The sequence below is a fragment of the Adiantum capillus-veneris genome, chromosome 10 (assembly GCF_014529385.1).
Source record: "Adiantum capillus-veneris isolate H3 chromosome 10, ASM1452938v2, whole genome shotgun sequence".
NCBI lineage: Eukaryota > Viridiplantae > Streptophyta > Polypodiopsida > Polypodiales > Pteridaceae > Adiantum > Adiantum capillus-veneris.
The window spans coordinates 53,284,724-53,306,499 of record NC_140940.1 but is presented as its reverse complement, the minus strand read 5'-3'; the positions used below and the strand labels follow the sequence as shown (position 1 = coordinate 53,306,499).

The window sequence follows — 21,776 nt, the reverse complement described above, 5'->3', positions numbered from 1 at the left end:
AGATGCATGTGCCTTGAACTCCGACCCACGGGTTCAAATCATGATAACACTTGAACTCCAACAAAAGGGTCCATATCATTTGTAGGGAGCTTCATTTTGCACCCCTGTGCCACTCACAAGCCTCCCCCTCCTTGAAGCTAGCTGTGGCAACCGCCTACTTGACTAAATATCTGGCGTCGTGGCCACTGTCGTCGCCGCGACGTGTGCCATGCCGATCTCCTCTTTTAATTGTTTATCACGATTATACTCGCATTTATAACAATGGCTCTCAGACCTCGTGGGTATCGAGGCAGCTAACTAAGCACTGGCCCCATCATCCTTGTCAAGCTTGCCTTTGCCTCTCTCCTCTAGCGAACTCGTGCATTTGATTTTGGCTTCAGCCAAACTAAAACCGACCCGTAGGGCGGTAGACTTTGGCTTTCACCCGAAGCTTTACTCTAGACTTTAGGACACAGAGAACCTTTGCAAATAAAAACCTGTAACGGGAATTGATACTTCAAACACACGGCTTGGAAGCTAGAGCGGTACCAAGCAGTCGCCGACACCTGTTGACCCAAAAGACTGGCACCCCTTTCGGTATTTCTTTATTGTATTCAAAGAGGGAATAAAACCTGTGATCTCCTACAAGCTACCCCACATAATCCGGGCTAAAAATGACATGTTCTGGCCCGATTTCGGTAGCATAACCGTACCAAGACGCTCCACAGACAATATCCCCATGCAAAAAGTGACTTTCCCGACGCATACGGACACTTTGCAAAACCTGGCGAGAATCTGCAGCACGATGAATTCTCTGTTTTTTGCCCTGAAAATGCGCCAAATCACTCGCACAACGGTCCCCTCGTGTCCCCGGACCTCCTGGGGGTATTAAGGACCGTTTAGGGCCGAAACCCTAAACCTGCAAAAATATGCAGCAAGCTACATTTACCTGTTTTGAACTCCGTTTCGCGAGCCGGTCGCATCCATAGCAAGTCCTCGAGCTTCCGCACCTATAGGGCTACTTGTCCTCAAAATCGGACGAGATTTTTCACGTGAAATCTCTCCGAATTCACTTGTGCCTGAGGGGGATTAGCAACTAGCTAATCCAATACCTGTGCAAGAGGCTCTTGCCTCGGCAATCACGCATGAACCCACACAACTGTACATAGGTCAAATGAAGAGCCCTCTTGTGAGGCATCACATAACCGCACGGATGGGAGAGAGAGAGCAGTGAATGTTGTGCAAGGCTTCAGTTCTTGCACTTTACTATACATAGAGGGTAGGCAAGCACACAATAGCTTTGGTACCTGCAACAATCCACCATCCGGCTGAAAATGCAGCCCACGTTTTATTTTTAATGCTTCTCTCTCTCTTGTTGGAAAATGCCCAAAAATGTGCCAAGTGGCACTCATGCATTCATTCTCCGCTTTGGACCTTCTAGTCTAAAAATATCTCAACCGGTTGCTCAGTTGACTTAGCGGCAAAGTAATGAAATGTTCGCCTCATCATTCTGAAGCTAATGACGCGAACAGATTTCGTGGCCCAAAATAGCAGTTTCCTAAATTTTATGAGATGCTTCCATTGGACTCACTGGTCATCTGACCATCTTTCACCACTGGGACCACGTCCAAAAATGCAATGTAGCCCAGTTCTCGGGTGATTTTCTCTGGGTGACCCCACCTTGTCACTGTGTCTCTATGGAGGTAATTTCCTACTATCCACCAACTTATTAAGTGCGGCGAGGGGATCTAGATGACTTTCAACTGAGCCTAGACACCCTTTTACTATTGGAATTCCAGTGCCGACCAACTTCTCGTCTATGGGCGAAACGCTAGCCATACAATGTCCGACCATTTTGCAACTTCAAAAAGAGAGTCCCAAAAATTAAACGAAAATCATCGAAAAGAAACCAACAACTAAGGTTAGCAGTCGCCACGTCCTCGTGACACAAACAATTTGACGGTTTCCTTGAGAACTTTACCCATGCATAGGTCGCTAACTGGGTGCTACTCAATCCACTTTCCATAGCCTTGAGTTGGTTTTGGTCATTTAAGCTTGCCGCCGTTGATCCCGAGAGCCGAGCTCATAATGCCCATGGCGTTTCCGGAGGCATTGTCGTAAAGAAGTCCGCCTTGGCCTTGCATTTCAAGACGCAAGTCATGGAGACACCTCTAGCATTTCAAAACGTTGCCCCTTATGGGTAGCAACATTAAAGGGTGACTTTGTCGATCGTTGGTGGGCGTTCCCTTTGCAATGATTGCTTCTCAAAACGTTGCCCCTTGCAAGACGTTAGACCTTTGCCTTGCAATGATAGCTTCTCAAAACGCTCCCAAAATCTGCCGGCTATTGGCTCCTGTGCCATGTGTTTCAAAACGCTTTGATAAGCCAAGTCGCTCTTGCTGCCAATGTTTCACCATGCAATGAAGCAATCACCTCCCTTGAGCATCTTTGAAAGGCGTCACCAGAGCTCCACATGTGCCTACGTTTTTGAACACAATGAGAAACGCCACAAAGTGACCCTTAAAGCCACCACGCCGTCACCTCTTTTCTGAAAATGCAACTGCCAGAGAGTAAAAACACTAGCGACCTTTTCCTCTTCTTCGCAACAATGCCCTCTCCAACAATCAATGAGCACATAGATATATACCATGTCAAAGTCGACGATGCAAAAGCGTAGAGCAATAGGGAATATAAGAGAGAGAGAGAGAGAGAGAGAGAGAGAGATCGTTGAACCAACCAATCTTGGTAATGAAATGATGATTATACAATGGGGGCTAGGTGTGTTTATATACTCACCTTAGCAAATTGCCCTACCCAGACTCCAACAAATCAGTAAGATAAACACCTAAAGCCAAAATAAATGTTGAGATCGCATTGGGCTATTCACTTGAAATGCTATAACTTTAACAAGGAGCGCCCTCCAAACTCTGAACTATTGGATTGTTTCTTCATGCATGTCGTGTGGGCTTCCTCATCCTAAAAATGTATGATGAGGGTCCTCTTCTTCGTGGCGTCCTTCCTGGCTCTCCAAGCTTCGAGGAAGGGAGATGGTCCCTCTTGTTGGTATCCTAGGACTTGTGCACACTGCCCTCCCATCCTCTCTAATGTACAATCGGCCTTCTCAAGTATGCGCATGACTCTCACATTGAGTTTACGTGCATGTCTCATCTGCTCCTCCTTAATTGAGAGCTGGCCCATGGCTTGGTGGTTTGGGGCCTATGGGATACATGCTAGCCTATTGCAATCTAGAGCTACAACGAATTAGTATGGGCACAACCTAGATGGTTGGAGTACGTGATGGAGGGGAGGGCATACTATTAAACACCAGAGCCTAAACAGAGGACTACCACGTCTGGAGGGCCATCAATGGGAGTCAACATATAGGAAGACTACACGCCAAGGCACTTCGAGAGGATCTGTTGGAGTGGCATTAATTTTTTGACAAGAGCTCTAGGGACACTTTAGCATGGTGGAATAAGACCCACAGGCTCGTTACATGGGGATCTGTACCCAGCTCACACAAAAGGTTGCTAGGTACAAAAAAAACAGATACATATTTTTCAAAGGCCATCAAAAAACATGCCACAAGACGGGTTCTTGCATACAAAACTAAGTTTAGAGCATGAAATCAGACAAACTTATGTAGATATAGCATTTGACATAGAAAACTTAAGTAGTTACAAGTTGCATATGAGAATCATAACGTGTGCACTACGGCCATCTAAAAAGCCAACTGAGACAAGTAATGGCTTTTTGTATTGTAATGTGTTACCAGTAGAATGCTTTAAAGGGTGAGGCAATAGAGAACTTAAAAATGCAGACGGACATCTCTAATGTGAGAACTATAAGCCCGCTTTCCTGCGTGGCATGGAGACAACCTTGATAGAACTACTGAGACTAGATGATCGATAGGACAAGATTTTCACGACCTCAAACTACCACCTCACCGTTCTTTACCACTGAAGGAGCATACCACTTGAACATATGGGTTGGGCAGAGACAAATACCCACTGTAAGCAGCGCATGCAAATTCTTGTAGCTCAGTCTCTAGCTCTTAACTCTTGGCATATTAAAACTTACAGATGATGACGAGACGTCTTCGACATTGGTTTGGTTTGATCAGACATCTATCCATCCATATCTCTCTCTCTCTCTCTCTCTCTCTCTCTCTCTCTCTCTCTCTGTGTGTGTGTGTGTGTGTGTGTGTGTGTGTGTGTGTGTGTGTGTGTGTGTGTGTGCGCGCGCGCGCGCGCGCGCTTACCTGTGGTAGAAGCGTGTTGGGAAGTCTTCAGTTTCTTCGGGAGGGTGTGAGAGCCTCGCTGGTCTCTAACCCGCGTCGCATGCCGCTTCCCCATGGCCGTAGCTAGTGTAAACTTGCAAAATTTGATACCTACTACTATAGAAATGAATTCGACTTCATGGCTGACTCCATAATATCAATTGAGAGCATACATAATATTAAAAGGTATTTATAAAGGTTTCAGATTTTTTTGGTATTTAGAGGGTTATAAAACTATGCTTGTATCGTTGTTCTTATGGTGGACCAGCTGAAAGTCAAGGGAAAAACTTTTTAGTGGGGTGAAGCTCAACAGCAAAGTTTCAATGATCTCAAGGTGGCATTAGGTACAGGTCCTATTTTAACTATTGTAAACCCTATGAAATTGTTTGTGCTTGAGACAGATACTAGTAATCGTGCTATTGGAGTAGTTCTTCTGTAGGAGAGAAGTTCAATTGCATTTGAAAGCAAAAAACTTGATTTTGCACAACAGAATTACTCTCCTTATGAAAGAGAACTCTATGCAATAGTGTCTGCTTTGAAAACATGATGACATTATTTGTATCGGACTCAATTCAAAATTGTGTTTGATCATGAAAGTATAATTTGGTTTACACAACAAACCAATTTGAAGAGTCGAAAATTCAGGTAGATTGAGATGCTTGAGAAGTATGACGTAAAGCTCCAGTATTGTAAAGGACAATACAATGTGGTAGTTGATGCTCTTCCTTGTATGCCTGATATCAACTCTCTTCTCTTCACAGAGCTTTGAAGTGAGTTTTTGAAATCTCTAAAGGGAAAATATGAGCATGATGAGACACACTCCAAAGTGTGGAGCCATGTGAAAATGTGGGATCTTTCTCACTCCAATGCTGGCAATGTGTCTCTTTCCTACAAACTTTTTCCTAGAAACCTAGTTCTCCTCTTTGATGAGGTTTTTATAGATAATGAGTATCTACTCCACAAGGGGAGATTTTGTATATTGGCAGACGCAAACATTTGGTGTCAAATTCTTTATAAGTGTCATGATAGTCATAGTGCAGGGCACCCATGTATAAAGAAAACTTATGTATTCATACGACGACAGTTTCACTGGCCAAGTTTATAGGATATGTTCAAGACTGTCTTGGATTATCAAAAATGTCAAGTTGATAAAGCAGACTACATGAAAGCAGGAGGTCTTTTACATCCTTTAGAGATTTTCAATGGTCAATGGAAAAGTATCTCTATGGATTTTATTGTGGGTTTACCAACCACTATACGAGGTCGTGACTTGATATGAGTGGCAATAGATCGGTTGGCTAAACTTTGCAAAATTTATTCCAACAAAGTCCACGATTAAGACTCCACATTTAGCAAATTTATTTCTAGAAAATCAGTATAGACTATACGGATTGCCTAGCAATTGTGAGTGGTCATGATCCCAAGTTTATTAGTCATTTTTGGAGAGTTGTGTTTGAAGATTGGGCACACAACTCAACATCAATACTACAGATCGTCCAAAAACAGATCGTCAGGTTGAACATGTTAATTTCATGCTAAAGGATATGCTAAGAGCATACGCTAGTATCAACCAATCTGATTAGGAAGATTATCTCCCTATTCTAGAGTTTGCTTATAATAGTGCAAAGCATGTGATGATTGGTTTTAGTCCTTTCATACTTATGTATGGTTTTTAACCTAGATCACATGTTACAGTGGGGTTGCCAATTGAAAAACTTTAGCAAGTCAAGGATTTTCTCCAATATCATATGGATATGCTAAAACTTTCACTATAAGAAAGGGGGTTGAATGCCTCTGGAGTAGTCGTGCATCAACAAGAGTTTGTGGAGAGAGAAAGAATTGGACACAGGGGTATCACTGCAAGTGTTATCACGACGGTCAGCTCGCGGCAAACTCCACGAGTATACATGCGGGTATGTAGATTAAAATTGCCGCGTTGATAGCCTCTGTGATTGCCGCGTGTATACCTATACGCAATTTATTTAAAAAAAATTATCCAAGGGTCTCGGATGATTCAGTCCCCATATGTGAAGACTTTGCATCATCCAAAGATCCTTGATTTTTTTTTTTTACCATAGATATCACATTTATTTATTATTTAAGATTTAATAATATCATACGATTTTTGAAACACGATAAACTTAAAAACAATTTATTGACAAAATTCGTTTTATTGATATCGAGAGTTCACAAAATGTATACAAGGCCTTTTAGCCGGGCATCCAAAATAAAGTGAAATATTTACAAGGGCTCTTGGCCAGGTGTTCAAAACATGAGGGGATTATGTTGTACAAGGGCTCTTGGCCGGGCGTTCAAAATGTGAGGGGATTATGCTAGTAAATTAGTAACCCTCGTCGTCACCCTAGCCGCCCTCATCGTCCTCGCCACCCTCGTTAGTACCAGCTCTTCGAGTCTATAAAAATAAGAAAGCAACCACATAATTAGTAAACATTAAATTAAGTAAACAACAAAATAATTAATTAGCTAGGTTAACTATGTAATTGTGTAGTGGTCAAGGTGTCAATGAGAGCGTTGAACTGTGCTTGATTGATGTGGCCTTGTTGGAGCATCCACATGTAGATATTGTATTCATCGTTGCATTTCCGATAATTCACCATCTCCCTTGACACTCGATGTCCTATGATGTTAGCCTGCATATTAAGCATTATTTATATTACTTTACATCAAGATTATGGTTCAAATAAAAACTAAAAACGTTACTTACCACTTTGTCCTTCTAGACGTTCCTTCTGTCAGAACTCCAATTGTGAGATTGTTTTCCTGCCCTTGCTTGCCTCTGTTGAGGATGGTCGACTCCACTATCCCTCTCTTAGAGGAAAAATTCCCACTCTGCATCATGCATATTGGCACCCCTTTTTTGGAGATTGGGGTGTTGGCGTTGTTGTTTAGCAGCCTTGCGAACGATGGACCGTTTATTACAAAGGAAGGTCTTATCAAGACCTTCCATCCACTGCGTGGTAAAAGATTGGCCCTGGGGATTAGGAAACAGCAGCCGCATTGTATCAACAATATATTGCAAGTACTGAGGATCCTGTTGCTCCCAGTCGATGAAGCAATTAGTTTAGGTAGAGTGGATCAAGCTCTTCAAGTGATTGTGGAAGCTCTTGTCATTGTTTGTGCTAAGGTCGGGAGTGCCGTCTCAATGACACCTATAGTATAGGCCATTGTCATCGACATCTAGAACGTCCACATCAGAATTGTACCCCAGATCTGGCAAGTCAGTAAACGATCCTCCCCCACCTCCTCCAAAGCAAGCGTTGAAACAAGATCCTCCCCTCGATCCTCGTCTTCGTTGGCTGTCAGTAGACTCTCGTCAGTCCCCAGAGCCACGCGAACTACGTCGCTCGCTCTACTTTGAAGAATATCAACGACCATGAGAGCTAGGATGGCTTGATGGTCGTAGCGGGGAGGGTTGATGCGAGGGAATCGTAGAAGAGGGTGCTAAGGAAAATGGTGAAGGAAATGTAGTAGCGGGGGCCAATGGAAAGGGTGAAGGAAATGTAGTGGAGGGTGCCAAGGGAAAGGGTGAAGGAAAGGTAGTGGGATCTTGCGAGGGCATGGGCAAGGATAAGAGGGAAATCCCATATTGGGACAACTGATGTGGCGTATATGAAGAGAAGATCCTTACAAAGCTTGCTCATACTCTTGCCGCATGCGCAAGAATGAGGCTATCTAGGGATCCATAGGGATTAAATGAGGAGGAGGACAAGGAGGGGAGTGGTCATAGGGACCAGATCCCCCAGAAGGATTCCAAGGAGAGGAACAACGGTTGTCCTAACAGAGCAAAAGAAATCCAAGTCACAACTGAAAAAGAGAGAAAAGAGAACTCAAATACAACCTAGACATACATAGAAGTTTGCATGCATATATATGTATATACACACTCACATACACCCGTTTGGGGAGCCCATTGCATGCAAATAGACATGCAAAAACCCTCTAATAGAGGGGCCAAATTCATTCCCAAAACTAAGGGTTTTGGGATGACTTTGGCCCCTCTATTAGAGGGGGTTTGGGCTACCGCTTGGCCCCTCTATTAGAGAGGTTTTGGCATGCCTATTTGCATTCAATGGGCTGCCCCTCTATTAGATGGGGTTTTGGGATGAGTTCCTAGTTTTGGGTACGAGTTTGGCCCCTCTATTAGAGGGGTTTTGGGCTAACATTTTCCCCCTCTATTAGAGAGGTTTTGGCATGCATATTTGCATGCAATGGACTTTCCATTTGGGGAGCCCATTGCAGGCAAATAGGCATGTAAAAACCCTTTAATAGAGTAACCAAAATAGGGGTTTTGGACATTGAAGGGAGGAGGCAAAATAGGGCCAAAACAAGAGCATGGGGGACAATCCATGGGATTACATGAGTCTTTACCTCGACCAATTAGGGCAAAACGACAATAATAAGGAGGGAGGGAGGCAGGACATGAGTTTGGGCTACCCATTGTATGCAATTAGGCATGCCAAAACCTCTCAAATAGAGGGGCTATAGGCATCCCATAAACTAGGGGTTTTGCCCCTCTATTAGAGGTGTTTTGGCATGCATATTTGCATGCAATGGGCAACCCTTTTGGGTAACCTATTGCATGCAAATAGGCATTCCAAAACCTCTCCAATAGAGAGGCATAACTCATGCCATAAACTAAGGGTTTTGGGCTAGGGTTTGACCCCTCTATTAGAGGGATCTTGGCATGCCTATTTGCATGCAACGGGCAACCCAGTGCATGTGAATATGCATGTCAAAACCCATCTAATATAGGGGCCAAACCCTAGCCCAAAACCCCTAGTTTATGACATGATTGTGTCCCCTCTATTGGAGGGTTTTTGGCATGCCTATTTGAATGCAATGGGCTACCCAAACAGGCTACCCACTGCATGCAAATAAGCATGTCAAAACCCCTCCAATAGAGGGGCCAAAGTCATGCCTGAAACTAAGGGTTTTGGCATGCATTTTTTCATACAATGGAACGCTCATTTGGAATAGTCCATTGCATGCAAATAAGCATGCAAAACTGCTCTAATTGGGGGGAGGGGAAATATAATCCAAAAATCATGAGCATGGGGGACAACCCATGGGCTCACGTGAGCCTTTACCTCGACAATAAGAGCAAATAACACTAATTTTAAAACAAAATGCAAAATTGAAAAGACTATAACTGCACTTACATCGAAAATATGTCGCATGCGTTCGATTTTGTGTGTCTCCTGCTGCCAACGCTCGTTTGCCGCTCTATTGTTGCCAATGTTTGACTATCAGAATAGCCTCCTCCGTGTGTGTGTGTGTGTGTTTTTTTTTTTTCCAGGTGTGTGTATGTATATGTGTGTGTCTCTATGTGTATGTGTGTGTGTGTGCGCGCACACATGTGTGTGTGAGAGAGAGAGAGAGAGAGAGAGAGAGAGAGAGAGAGAGTACTAATGTTTTATGGAGATGGAGAAGAAGAGAAAAGCACAGACGAAGTGAAGAAGATGTGCAAAGGGTTAGGGTAAAAAAAGCCCGGCCCTACATGATGCTATATTTATATAAATTTTAATTATAAATTGCCGCGCTAATTGCCTCTCTGATAGCTGTCTAGATACCCTCGGGCGTGTTTTTTTAAAAATATTGGATCAATTCTCCCTTTGTTTTTTCAGCCTGCTCCCTCCACTTCTTTTAAGAAGAATCTCATAATTGATTTTAATCATTCTCATTTTTTACTTTAAGCTCTTGTTCCCCTTCCCTCCCTCTCCTCTCGCATTTCGAAGATGCAAGCGCCAACATGGACGAAGATGGGCCATACAATGCAGTGGAACGTGATCGATGGTTGAACGAGAGGTTGTTGTGTTTGTGCAAGTGTTGCAAAAGGGCCATTCCTAAGCTCCAACGAGTTTGCTTGAAGCATGTCGAGGACTATGGAATGTGGGATGATCCACGAACGCGAATAACCGATCTTCTCAAACTTTCGCACATGGATACCGCTCCTCACGAGAGTGTTGTGGGAGGAGGCTCTTGTGCAAGAAATTCGGAGAGATAATTGCAAGAAAACAGGTTTTCCCCGCCACCAACAATGGGTGAGAGTTCGAGATTCAGTTGAGGTGAGTATGGGTAGGAGGAGATGACAGATCTACCGCACCAAATGGAGGAGGATACAGTTATGGAGAATTTGGTTGCTGAGCTTCTCACTTGCGAGGAGGGTTTGTGTGACCATGTTGATTGTGGATGCAAAGAGACTGCACAAAAGGAGGAGGATACTCTTTTGGCTGCAAGCAAGACACCTATATATCCTGGAGCTTCGTTCTCTATTCTTTGTGCTTCGTTAGAGATTTTGAATAATGGTTAAATAAACTTTGATTTTTGTAGCCTTTTATCAAAGCTACGTCCAAAGGGTCATAAGATGCCACAAGATAGACACACTATCGTAAATTTGTTAATGTCCTAGGTATAGACTACAAAAAGATACATGCATGTGTTAATGATTGCATTTTCTTCCGCAACGAGTATGATCGGTTTGAGAAATGTCCAAAGTGTGGTGAAGAGAGATACAAAGACCTTCTCGTTGATCCAGAGGAAAGAAAGAAGACTCACCTGGTACCAAGAAAAGTTTTATGGCATTTCTCCTTCATCCCTCGTATCCAATACATGTTCAAGACCACGACCTTCAACAAACTCCTTACATGGCATGCCAGTAGTCGCTCTATGGATGGTATAATGCGTGTCCCAACAGATTCATCATCTTGAAAACACATTGAGGAAAAATGGCCCGCATTCAAAGGAGACCCACGATATCTTTGTTTGGGCCTTGCAAGTGACAGTGTCAACCCTTTTGGCACCAAAAATATGTCATGGAGCACATGGCCAGTTGTCTTGATCAATTACAACATTCCCCCTTGGAAGAGCACTAAGAAAGGCTACATCGAGCTATCTTTCTTGATCCCTAGAAAGTACAAAGTCAAAAACTTTGATGTGTATCTAGCCCCTCCAATTGATGAGTTAAAGGAGTTATGGACCGGTATCCCTATCCACGATGTGTCTCTACCACCAAAGGAGCGTCAAACCCATACCCGAGGCATACTTACGTGGACTTTTTGTAACATTTAATGCACTAGTAACTTGTGTGTAGAAAAAATTGATAACATAGTGAGCACTTCATTAAGAACAAGTTCCTAATGAGCATAGAGAGAGTACTTAATTTGAGAAAGCAACATAGCAATTTACACCTAGCTAATTTGGCGTTGACAATACTTGAAAAGAGAGAGAAATAGAACAATTGACAAAAATTGAGGACCAGATTTACATGAAGTCGGTCCCCCTTCATAAAGGCTTTGTATTATATCTTCTTCCATCAAACGAGACTTGTGTACAATACAATCTTTGTGTTCCTTGACAAAACTAGTTGGTGCAATGAAGATGGAATCTTCATGCACCAAATTATGCTTGAAAAACACACCTAGTGTCCCTAGCCTCAGTCCCAAGACCTCACACCCCTTCAAAAATGGTGAGAGCTAACAGGGGATGAGGGTAGATCGAGAGAAAGAAGATGTATCTTACATGAAAGAAGTATTCTCCTCACATAATCACTCTAATAGCATAGCTTAGCTTAATAATTAGCATGGTAGAGGAGATGAGCATGCCATTGAAGCTTGGCTCTTGGTTGGATTTGCATTCCATAGCCAAGAGTTGTTGGTGTAGGTCTCTGCTTCTCAATGCTTGGAGAAGGAGATGGAGTTCTTCTTGCACACATGAGTTGTGTGTGTGTGTGTGTGTGTGTGTGTGTGTGTGTGTGTGTGTGTGTGTGTGTGTGTGTGTGTGTGTGTGTGTGTGTGTGTGTGTGTGTAGCAATGTGTTGGACTAAACTGTAGTCCTCTCTCTCTTCTTGGTCGACCCCTCTTGAAAATTACTCATATTGGCCTCTCATTGGCTCTTGCAAAGCTTAGCCAATCACAAATTAGAAGCATAATTAATAGCCTTGTGACATGTGTCCCCCTTTCCCCTTTTGTGAGACGTTAGGTAATTAAATAATTCATTTAAACTCTCATTGGACCTTTTTGTCTTCTGGGCAATAGGAATCAGGCAAGCCATTGGGCTGTTGGATGCTCATTGGACCCTTGATAGACTATCCATTAGTCTTCTAGGGAGCTTAATTTCTATTGGTTCTTTTATCAAGCATTTTTAGACTAATTTTACTCTAGCCTAATTCTCATTGGTCCACCTCTATGCCCATCCAATAGGATTTGAGGGGAAATTGGGGGCAACTGGCCTAGGAGCCTACCATGTGTCCATTCTTCCCTTTGGGGAGATCTTGGGAGTGTGTGTGTTACTCTCTCATTCCCTACCATTAGGGCTCGCCCCCTTCTTCCTAGGGATGTGGGAAGACTTTTTAGTCTTCCCATGACCATCCAATTTTTCCCTACTTTGGCCATTGGTCAATACAACTAAATTTAGGAACTTTAGCTTATGGAAGTCTTATTGGAGCTTAACCTTGCTTCACACATGAGTTAGTGTGAGTGTGTATGCAATAATGCCTTTGAAAATTCAGCCCCTCTCTCTCTTGGTCGACCCCTCTTGCTATTTGCTCATGCTACCACCCCATTGGACCTCTCCAGGCTTAGCCAATAGGATTTAAGGAGCATAAGTGATAGCCTTCTGACATGTGTCCCCCTTTCCCCTTTTGTGAGAGCTTTAGGTAATTAATTAATGCAACTAAACTCTCATTGGACCCCTTTGTCTCCTGGCCAATAGGAATCAGGCAATCCATTGGGCTGCTGAATGCTCATTGGACCCCTTGGGAGAATGTCCAATAGTCTTCTAGAGAGCTTAATTCTTATTGGTTCTTTTTTTAAGTGTTTTTAAATTAATTAAACTAGATTTACTCTAGCCTAATTCTCATTGGTCCACCTCCATGGCCATCCGATAGGATTTGAGTACACCTTGGGGGCATCTGGCCTAGGGTGCTGACATATGTCCCTCATTCCCTTTGTGTAAAGGAGGCTTGTGAGTGTGTGTGTGTGTGTGTTTCTCTCTCATCCTCTACTTGCAAGGCTTGCCCCCTCCTTTGTAGGAGTTGTGAAGACTTTTGGTACACACAAAAAGCATCCAATATTCCTAAGCTTTTGACCTTTGGACACAACCTTTGAATTTTGGAACCTTAGCATTTTGGAAGTCTTAATGGGCTGAACCTTAGGGTCTTTAAGGCCCATTGTTGCACATTGTTGTTTTGCAGATAGCCCCCCCTTTGGATCCCTATTTTCCCTCCTTTGGATCCCTACTGTGGCTGTCTGCCAGCTTCACCAATATTCTAGCTTTTTCTCCCCTGGCACTTCCCCATATTAAATGATCAGTTTAACACGAGAAAATCATTTAGAGAATTAGATATTAGCTATTATGACAGAGAGGTCCGGTAGTGTAAGCACATGCTAAGAGATAAGCTTCTCTTTAAGCTTTTCAAAAGCATTGTTCTCCTTGGTGGACCATACCTAACGTTTTTCTTTGTTAGGTAATGTAATGGTCCCGCGATTTGTGGGAACTTTTCTATGAAGCGTCTATAGTATGCAGACATACCTATAAAGCTTCTTAGTTCATGCAGATTCCTTGGATTAGGCCATCCTTTTATTACCCCTAACTTTGATGGATCCATTTGGATGCCATCTTGAGAGATAATGTGGCCTAAATACTGAATCTCTTGCAAGAAAAATTCACTTTTCTTTCGATTAATATAAAGTTTATTCTCTCGTAAAACTTGAAATATTATCTGGAGATGTTGCTTGTGTTCGTCTAATGAATTAGAGTAGATGATTATATCATCAAACTACTCTCCAGTAAAGGTTTAGTGAGGTATGAATAACTTCTCCATCAGGCGGTTAAATGTGGTTGGTGCATTGGTCAAGTCAAAAGGCATGACAATGTATTCGTAAAGACCAAACATAGTGCAAAATGCGGTCTTTACAAATTACAATGTCTTGATCAACTATCCTTATTTGATGGTAGCCACTTTTTAGGTCAATCTTACTGAAGTAGGTTGACCCCTGTAGCTTATCAAATAGGTCTTCTCCCCGTGGAATGGGAAACCTATTCTTGATAGTGATCCTATTTAGTGCTCTATAGTCGACACACATACGATATGTGCCATCTTTCTTTTGCACTAATAACACTGGTGAGCAAAATGGAGATGAGCTAGGCCTAACCATGCCTTTCTCAACCAACTCATGCACTTGTCGCATAATCTCCTCTTTTTGAGCTCGGGAAACTCGATAAGGAGGTTTATTAGGCAGTGAGCTTTCTGGAAGAAGTTCAATTGTATGGTCGTCATCCCCTCGTTTGGGAGGTAGTTTACAAGGGATGTCGTCAATCTTGGAATCCCTTGAGGAACTTGGATAACTCTAATTCCTTTTGATTGGTTATATCTTCTTTTGCTAAAACATTAGGTTCATTTTGAGTATCTTTAACAAAAATCATGTACACGAAAATAGAGATCTTTATTGACTTATTGAAATCTTACTTATGTACAATGGGTATGGTACTACCTAACTCCTTAGCATCTATGTACATATCTTTTTCCCTAAACCTAAAGTAGATTTGCCTTTAAGGGAATTTAACATTGGCAACCATGTGATCAAACCATGGTGCCCCTAAGATTACATCCTCATGCTTGAGAGGAGAGATGAAGAAATCCTCCTTGTCCACATAGCTTTGGACATGGAGCCTCAATTTCCCAATTAAGGGAGTGACTGAAGCTTCTTGCCCCTTGAAAGCACCGGCGGCAGGTCGGATATCTCCCATCTCATAGGCTTGGATGCCTAGCTTGGTGGACAACTCAGTGAATATGAAATTGTGAGTAGAACCAAGGTCAAAGAAACTAAAAGCATCATGTTCTCTTACCTTTCCCCAAGCATGGCATAGATGAGATCCTTTGTGATGAGCATCCTCTTCTTGAATTTTGACCTAGGTAGCTCTAGGAGGCTCATTACGTGTATTCTTGTGGGGACAAGCACGATAGGCATGCCCTTGCTCCCCTCACTTGAAACAACGGTTATCTTTCGATAACGCTCTAGCTCTTCAGAAGAGAGTTTATTTTTGCCTTTATAAACTCCCTTCTCCTTAGCTTTGTTGTTGCTGGCGTTGCCTTTGGGAAACTTTGGGGCGTTATCCTTCCCCTTAGGCTCGTTACGCTCCTTGTTTTCTGTGGTCTTAAGATTTCTCTTAGCCCCAAGCCACCATGGTATGGTGTATGATCGCAGATATGGTGCGTGGACTTTGGGAGTTAACATACTCCGCCATATACTCAGTTAAACCCACACAAAATTGTTGTTTTTTCTCTCTAAAATCCATCTTTTTGAAGACAGTGGCTTTGAGGTGTAAATCCCAAAACTTGTCTACATATTTGTGAATAGATTGGTAGGGAGAGAGCTTCAAGCTTTGTCATTCGGTGAGTACTTTGTCTTTGACATCGGTAGCCAAAAACTGCTTCATGATAAAAGCTCTTAAAGCTTTCCATGTTTGTGGAGCTTCACCGTTTGCTTGTAGGCTAGACCACCATTGCTTGGCAGACTTTTGAAAATGCATGGCTACATGACATAGCTTAGAGGACTCCATGAAGCCCTCATCTCCAAACACCGCATTGAATTGTTGCATAAAGGCAAAGATTTGTCCGTAGCACCAAAAGTGCCATCGTAGGTAAGGAAAGATATGTTCTTTCCTCCATCTTTGAACTTTTTGAGCTTGGACGACCTCTTCTAGGCAGCATAGGATTTCCTATGGCCTCTTCTTTTAGGTGGTTCGAGAGCTGCACCATCACTTTCTTCAGAAGAGGAAGAGTATGAGGAGGATGGAGAAGAGGGTGACCTCTTTCTCGCCTTTTTCTTCCCTTGTTCCTCCTTGTCTGCACAAGTATGCGATGGTCTTGTCATAATAACTAATATCTAATTCTCCTAAATGATTTTCTCATGTTAAACTGATCATTTAATATGGGGAAGTGCCAGGGGAGAAAAAGATAGAATATTGGTGAAGCTGGCAGACCAGCCATAGTAGGGATCCAAAGGAGGGAAAATAGGGATCCAAAGGGGGGGCCATCTGCAAAAGAGCAATGTGCAACAATGGGCTTAATAGACCCTAAAGTTCAGCCCATTTGTGGGGAGTTTGGAGAATACCATGGGTGCGCAATTGTTGTAGCACTTCACCTTGGAGGGATGGGTTGCCCAGGGCTTGTTGAAGCCTAGAAACAAGATAGTTTACAAGCCTAGGGGCATCATGAGTTGCTCTTTCATTAGCAAAATCAAAGCCATCAACATTCATTTCAATCGCTTTTCCCTTGTCAGCCATACTAGAAAATTTTAGGTGTAAATTTTTACTTGTACTTTGGCACTTCAAGCCCTAGTTGCTACTCCGCTTTACCTTCAAAGATAAGCACTCAAGCATCTATACCCGTGGCTCGAATATTATTAATTGCAAGGAATAGAAGAGAGGGTTCAACAGAGCCAAGACAGCACCGGTTCCTGTCAAGCTTCTAATGGCTCAATAATGGTTAAGCCATAGGCAAGCCCCGTAGACTCCATTATTAAGAGCATAGCTCTCAACGGTATCCCTTTTAACTTCATAAGCAAGTGTGCTTCAAGGATGAAAAATGTTGGAATTAGGGTTGCAGAGAAACACACACAACTTGGAGAAGACGAAGGAAGCTCAAGGCACCCAATAGAGAGTGTGTTACTTAGTGTGCAATGGAAAGATGAATAGCCCTAGAGTGATGGGCGTATATACAATGCTCGGGGGGGAAAACCTCCTAAAGAGAAAAAATTCCCCTGCGGTCCTAGTGTGTTCACACACATCACTACCACATGTATATGGTAACAAATCCCCCCTGGAGTGATGCGGTGAACGAGAGCTGGCACATGAGTAAATGGAAGTGCCATGCCCTGAGGACATGATCAATCCACAAAGGGAAGTAAGCCAAAAGCTTTGCGGAAAGCTTCAAGATTCTCATGAGACAATGCTTTTGTGAAAAGATCTGCAAGGTTGTCTTGTGTTGGCACATAGCCAAGCTGATCTCTTCTACTGAGAGCCTCTCCCTGATATAGTGGTAATGCACCTCAATGTGCTTTGTGCGAGCATGAAAAACTAGGTTCCTCACAAGTGCCAATGCCCTCTGATTGTCAGTGTAGATAGTGTTGGCAGTGTCCTGTCCAACACCCAAATCAGCCATAAGGCGTCTGAGCCATACACACTCAAAAGTAGCTGTGAAGACTGCCCTGTACTCAGCCTCACAACTCAAAGTGGCCACAGTAGGTTGCTTCTTGCTCAACCATGATATACATGAACTGCCATGCAAGAAACAAAAACCACTTGTGGACACTCGCGTGTCAAAATAACCAGCCCAATCTGAGTCTGAAAAAGCATGTAAGTCTGGCAGCAATGATCCCCCCTTGGGATAAAACAAGCCAAGATGTAAAGTGACACTAAGGTAGCGAAAAATCCTCTTGACAGCTTGCCAATGCTTATACCCTGGGCTATGCATGATCTGCTGACCTGTGAGACTACAAACTGAATATCTGGCCTCGTGTTGCATACATAAATGAGGCAGCCAACAATAGTTTGGTAAAGAGTGACATCAGCAGGATTGCCAGCATCATGTAGACTCAACTTCAAACCTGTTTCCATGGGAGTGGCAATAGGTTTGCAATCCTCAAGTCCAAACTTACATAGCAATGTCTCTATGTAACTTTTCTGACACAAGGCAATACCATCATCACATTGCTTAAACTGTATGCCCAAATAATGATTCAACAACCCCAAATCTTTCATCTTGAAAGTAGCATTCAAATCATATTTAAATTCAACAATATGTCTCTCATTTGGTCCAGTGATGTAACATTTAATGCATTAGTAACTTGTGTGTAGCAGAAATTGATAACATAGTGAGCATTTTAGAACAAGTTCCTAATGAGCATAGAGAGAGTAATTAATTTGAGAAAGCAACATAGCAATTTACACCTAGCTAATTTGGCATTGACAATACTTGAAAGAGAGAGAAATTGACAACCATTGAGGACCGAATTTACATGGAGCCGGTCCCCCCTCCATAAAGGCTTTGTATTATAGCTTGTCCCATCAAAGGAGACTTGTGTACAATACAATCTTTGTGTTCCTTGACAAAACTAGTTGGTGCAATGAAGATGGAAGCTTCATGGACCAAATTATGCTTGAAAAACACACCTAGTGTCCCTAGCCTCGGTCCCAAGACCTCACACACCTTCAAAAATGGTGAGAGCTAACAAGGAATCATGATAGATTGAGAGGAAGAAGATGTATCTTACAAGAAAGAAGTATTCTCCTCACATAATCACTCTAATAGCATAGCTTAGCTTAGTAATTAGCATGGTAGAGGAGAAGAGCATGCCATTGAAGCTTGGCTCTTGGTTGGATTTGCATTCCATAGCCAAGAGTTGTTGGTGTAGGCCTCTACTTCTCAATGCTTGGAGAAGGAGATGGAGTTCTTCTTGCACACGAGTTGTGTGTGTGTGTAGCAATGTGTTATACTAAAATGCAGCCCTCTTTCTCTTCTTGGTCGCCCCTTCTTGCAAATTACTCATGATGGCCTCTCATTGGCTCCTGTAAAACTTAGCCAATCACAAATTAGAAGCATAATTGATAGCCTTGTGACATGTCTCCCCCTTTTCCATTTCATGAGAGCTTTAGGTAATTAAATAATTCATTTAAATTCTCAAATCCTATCTGATGCTCATTAGACCCCTTGGTCTTCTAGGGAGCTTAATTTCTATTGGTTCTTTTATCAAGAATTTTTAAATTGATTAGACTAATTTTACTCTAGCCTAATTCTCATTGGTCCACCTCTATGGCCATCCAATAGGATTTGAGGGAAAATTGGGGGCAACTGGCCTAGGAGCCTGCCGTGTGTCCATTCTTCCCTTTGGGGAGAGCTTGGGAGTGTGTGTGTGTGTGTGTGTGTGTGTGTGTGTGTGTGTGTTCCTCTCTCATCCCCTACCATTAGGGCTCGTCCCCTCCTTCCTAGGGATGTGGGAAGGCTTTTTAGTCTTCCCATGACCATCCAATTTTCCCCTACTTTGGGCATTGGACAATACAATTAAATTTAGAAACTTTAGCCTATGGAAGTCTTAATAAAGCTAAACCTTAGGTCTTTTAAGCTGCATTGGAGCATATTGCTCTTTTGCAGACTATCCCCCTTTGGATCCTTGACAGAGACCTGTCTGGCAGCCTTACCAATATTCTAGCTTTTACTCCCCTGGTACTGTCCCATATTAAATGACGAGTTTAACATGAGAAAATCATTTGGGAAAATTAGATATTAGTTTTTATGACACTTTTTGGGTCTTGGAGAGGTCTCAAGTAACCATACATGTAGCCCTCAATTATGGGTTATTGCTAACTAAGAGTTATTATTAATTATGAATGTAATGTACTACCAACAGGTTTGTCTACATCCGGACATGCAATGTGCCCTATTTGTGGTCCCTCTCTCGTCACAGAGCGTCCATCACACCTCAGAGATTGAAAAAGATCATGGGATAGGCATTGCTCAATGGACCCCCTCCTCGACAGCCACCCAAGGGTACCAGACAATGTTCTGTGTTTTTTTAGTTTCCTTACTGGACCGATTTTAAGGTCCAACATTTGCTAGATCCAATGTCCATATTCAAAAACGTGGGCCATATTTTTTGGAACCACATCATAGGCAAGAGCAACAATGTTGGCATTAGGGAGGACATGAAACTTCAAAGTAGATTGCCAGCATCATCAATGCTAGTGATGGAAGACAACGGGAAGTATCTTCTTCCTAAGGCACCATGGATGTTATCAAATACTGACCAAAGCAAAGCGAAAAAAGTTATTGCTTCCATCAAAACACCTACATGTTACATGCGGTATTTAAAGGGAGCATTCTTGAAGACAAAGAAAGGTGATGGACCCCTATTACACTAGTTGAAATCCCACGATTTGCACAAGATGCTCTAGATGATTATCTAGCCTTTACATTTTATCTTACTTATTGCTACTCTTATGTTATTATTTTTGAAAACACTATGCAATCCATCTTACCATTGAGTATCAATGGATGCGGAAGTAAGAAAGTATGTGATGCTATATATAAGATGGGAGATCTTGTCAAGTGGGTGAGCTCTAAGGAAATTAAAGTCGCATCCATACCAATTGCAATATTGTTAGCCAAAGAAGCATTTGCTCTCATTGAAGAGAGCTTTCCCAAGTCCATACTAGTGAGCCAACTCCATCTTATATTGCATCATGTGGATGAGGTAGAGATTTGTGGAGTGGTCCATTCTCGTTGGTTTTTTTCTTGAGCATTTTCTTAAGACACTCAAGGACTTTGTGAGGCTACGCTCACAGCCATAGGCTAGCATGGCAGAAGGATAAATTTCTTAAGAGTCGTTTGTGTACATCTCTGATTACCTGGCTATAGTGGATGAAACGATACCACGTTTATGGACTGATAAAGAAGATCCAAGGATGCACTCTTATATGCCGAATGGGAAAAAAAAGTGGGTAGATCTATATACAAAAGTGAAAAGAAAGCATGAAGAAGATCAAGAAGCGTATAGGCAAATGCACTCTCGCACAAGAAATCGCAATGTGGTTTACCCACTATAGCTTGCCATGTTTCCAAAACTTATAAGACCCAATTGGCTGCATGAACAAATGACTAAAGCTAAAGCTGATGGTGAGCATGTTAGCCATGAGGAGTGGGAGTATGCATGAGGTTGTCTACCAAAGGTAACTACTAATCAAACTCATTATGCACAATATAATGTATTAGTATATAAGAACATATACCCAAACTTGTTCTACTTTCAATAGGCAACGGTGTTCAACTCGATGTGGCATGAAGGAAGGCACTTTCAAACTGATAATGTAGACAAAAAACTAACGACAAATGATAGTGGAGTGATGGGTAATTTTGATGGGTAAACTCCAAACGATATGGAAAATAGATAATGTGGAGTTATCCATAGAATCTTCTGAGTAGACTTTCAAAATTTTTGAAAGTATGTGCTTGATGTGAAGTGGTTTGCAGGCATCTCATCTAGACATGCAAGCGGTATCTACATGGTGGACTCTATGAGATACACATACGGGCACAAGTGATATCTACATCTCTCCAGAAATTTGTGAGCAAGTGATCTATCTTTCAAGTATTTACGAACGAAGGTAGTCATACAAGTCACACCAATAGAAGATGTATACTAGATGACACAGCGAACATAGGAACCCTTGTGGACGAACACAATGATGATGGAAGCAGTTATGGAAGGTGAAGAACTTCCAACATGACCGCGTGATGAAGTGAATGAGAATGATGTCGATGAAGAAGAACAAACCTACATGGAAGATGAAGAAGAGCTAGAAGAAGAGAATGGTGATGAGGATGATCATTTTGATCCCTATGCTGATTTTGATGAACTGGGACTCCACATAGACCGCGTCATGGCTATGGAACTAGCACATGATGATGTAATGGATGATTAATTAAGGCCATGTTTTAATG

At 42.4% G+C, this 21,776-nt stretch overlaps 1 protein-coding gene and 1 pseudogene across 1 annotated transcript in view; one reads left to right on the top strand and one right to left on the bottom strand.

Moving 5' to 3' along the window:
• Positions 1–4,386, bottom strand: part of NOF1 (U3 small nucleolar RNA-associated protein) — a 195,449-nt gene extending 191,063 nt beyond the window's left edge. Inside the window, exon 1 of the mRNA XM_086521310.1 lies at positions 4,241–4,386. Coding sequence (XP_086377436.1) covers positions 4,241–4,334 — 94 coding nt within the window. The 5' untranslated portion in view covers positions 4,335–4,386. The remainder of the gene's footprint in view (positions 1–4,240) is intronic.
• Positions 4,387–10,028: 5,642 nt separating this feature from the next.
• LOC147448864 (uncharacterized) lies at positions 10,029–20,647 on the top strand (annotated as a pseudogene).
• The last annotated feature ends 1,129 nt before the right edge of the window (positions 20,648–21,776 follow it).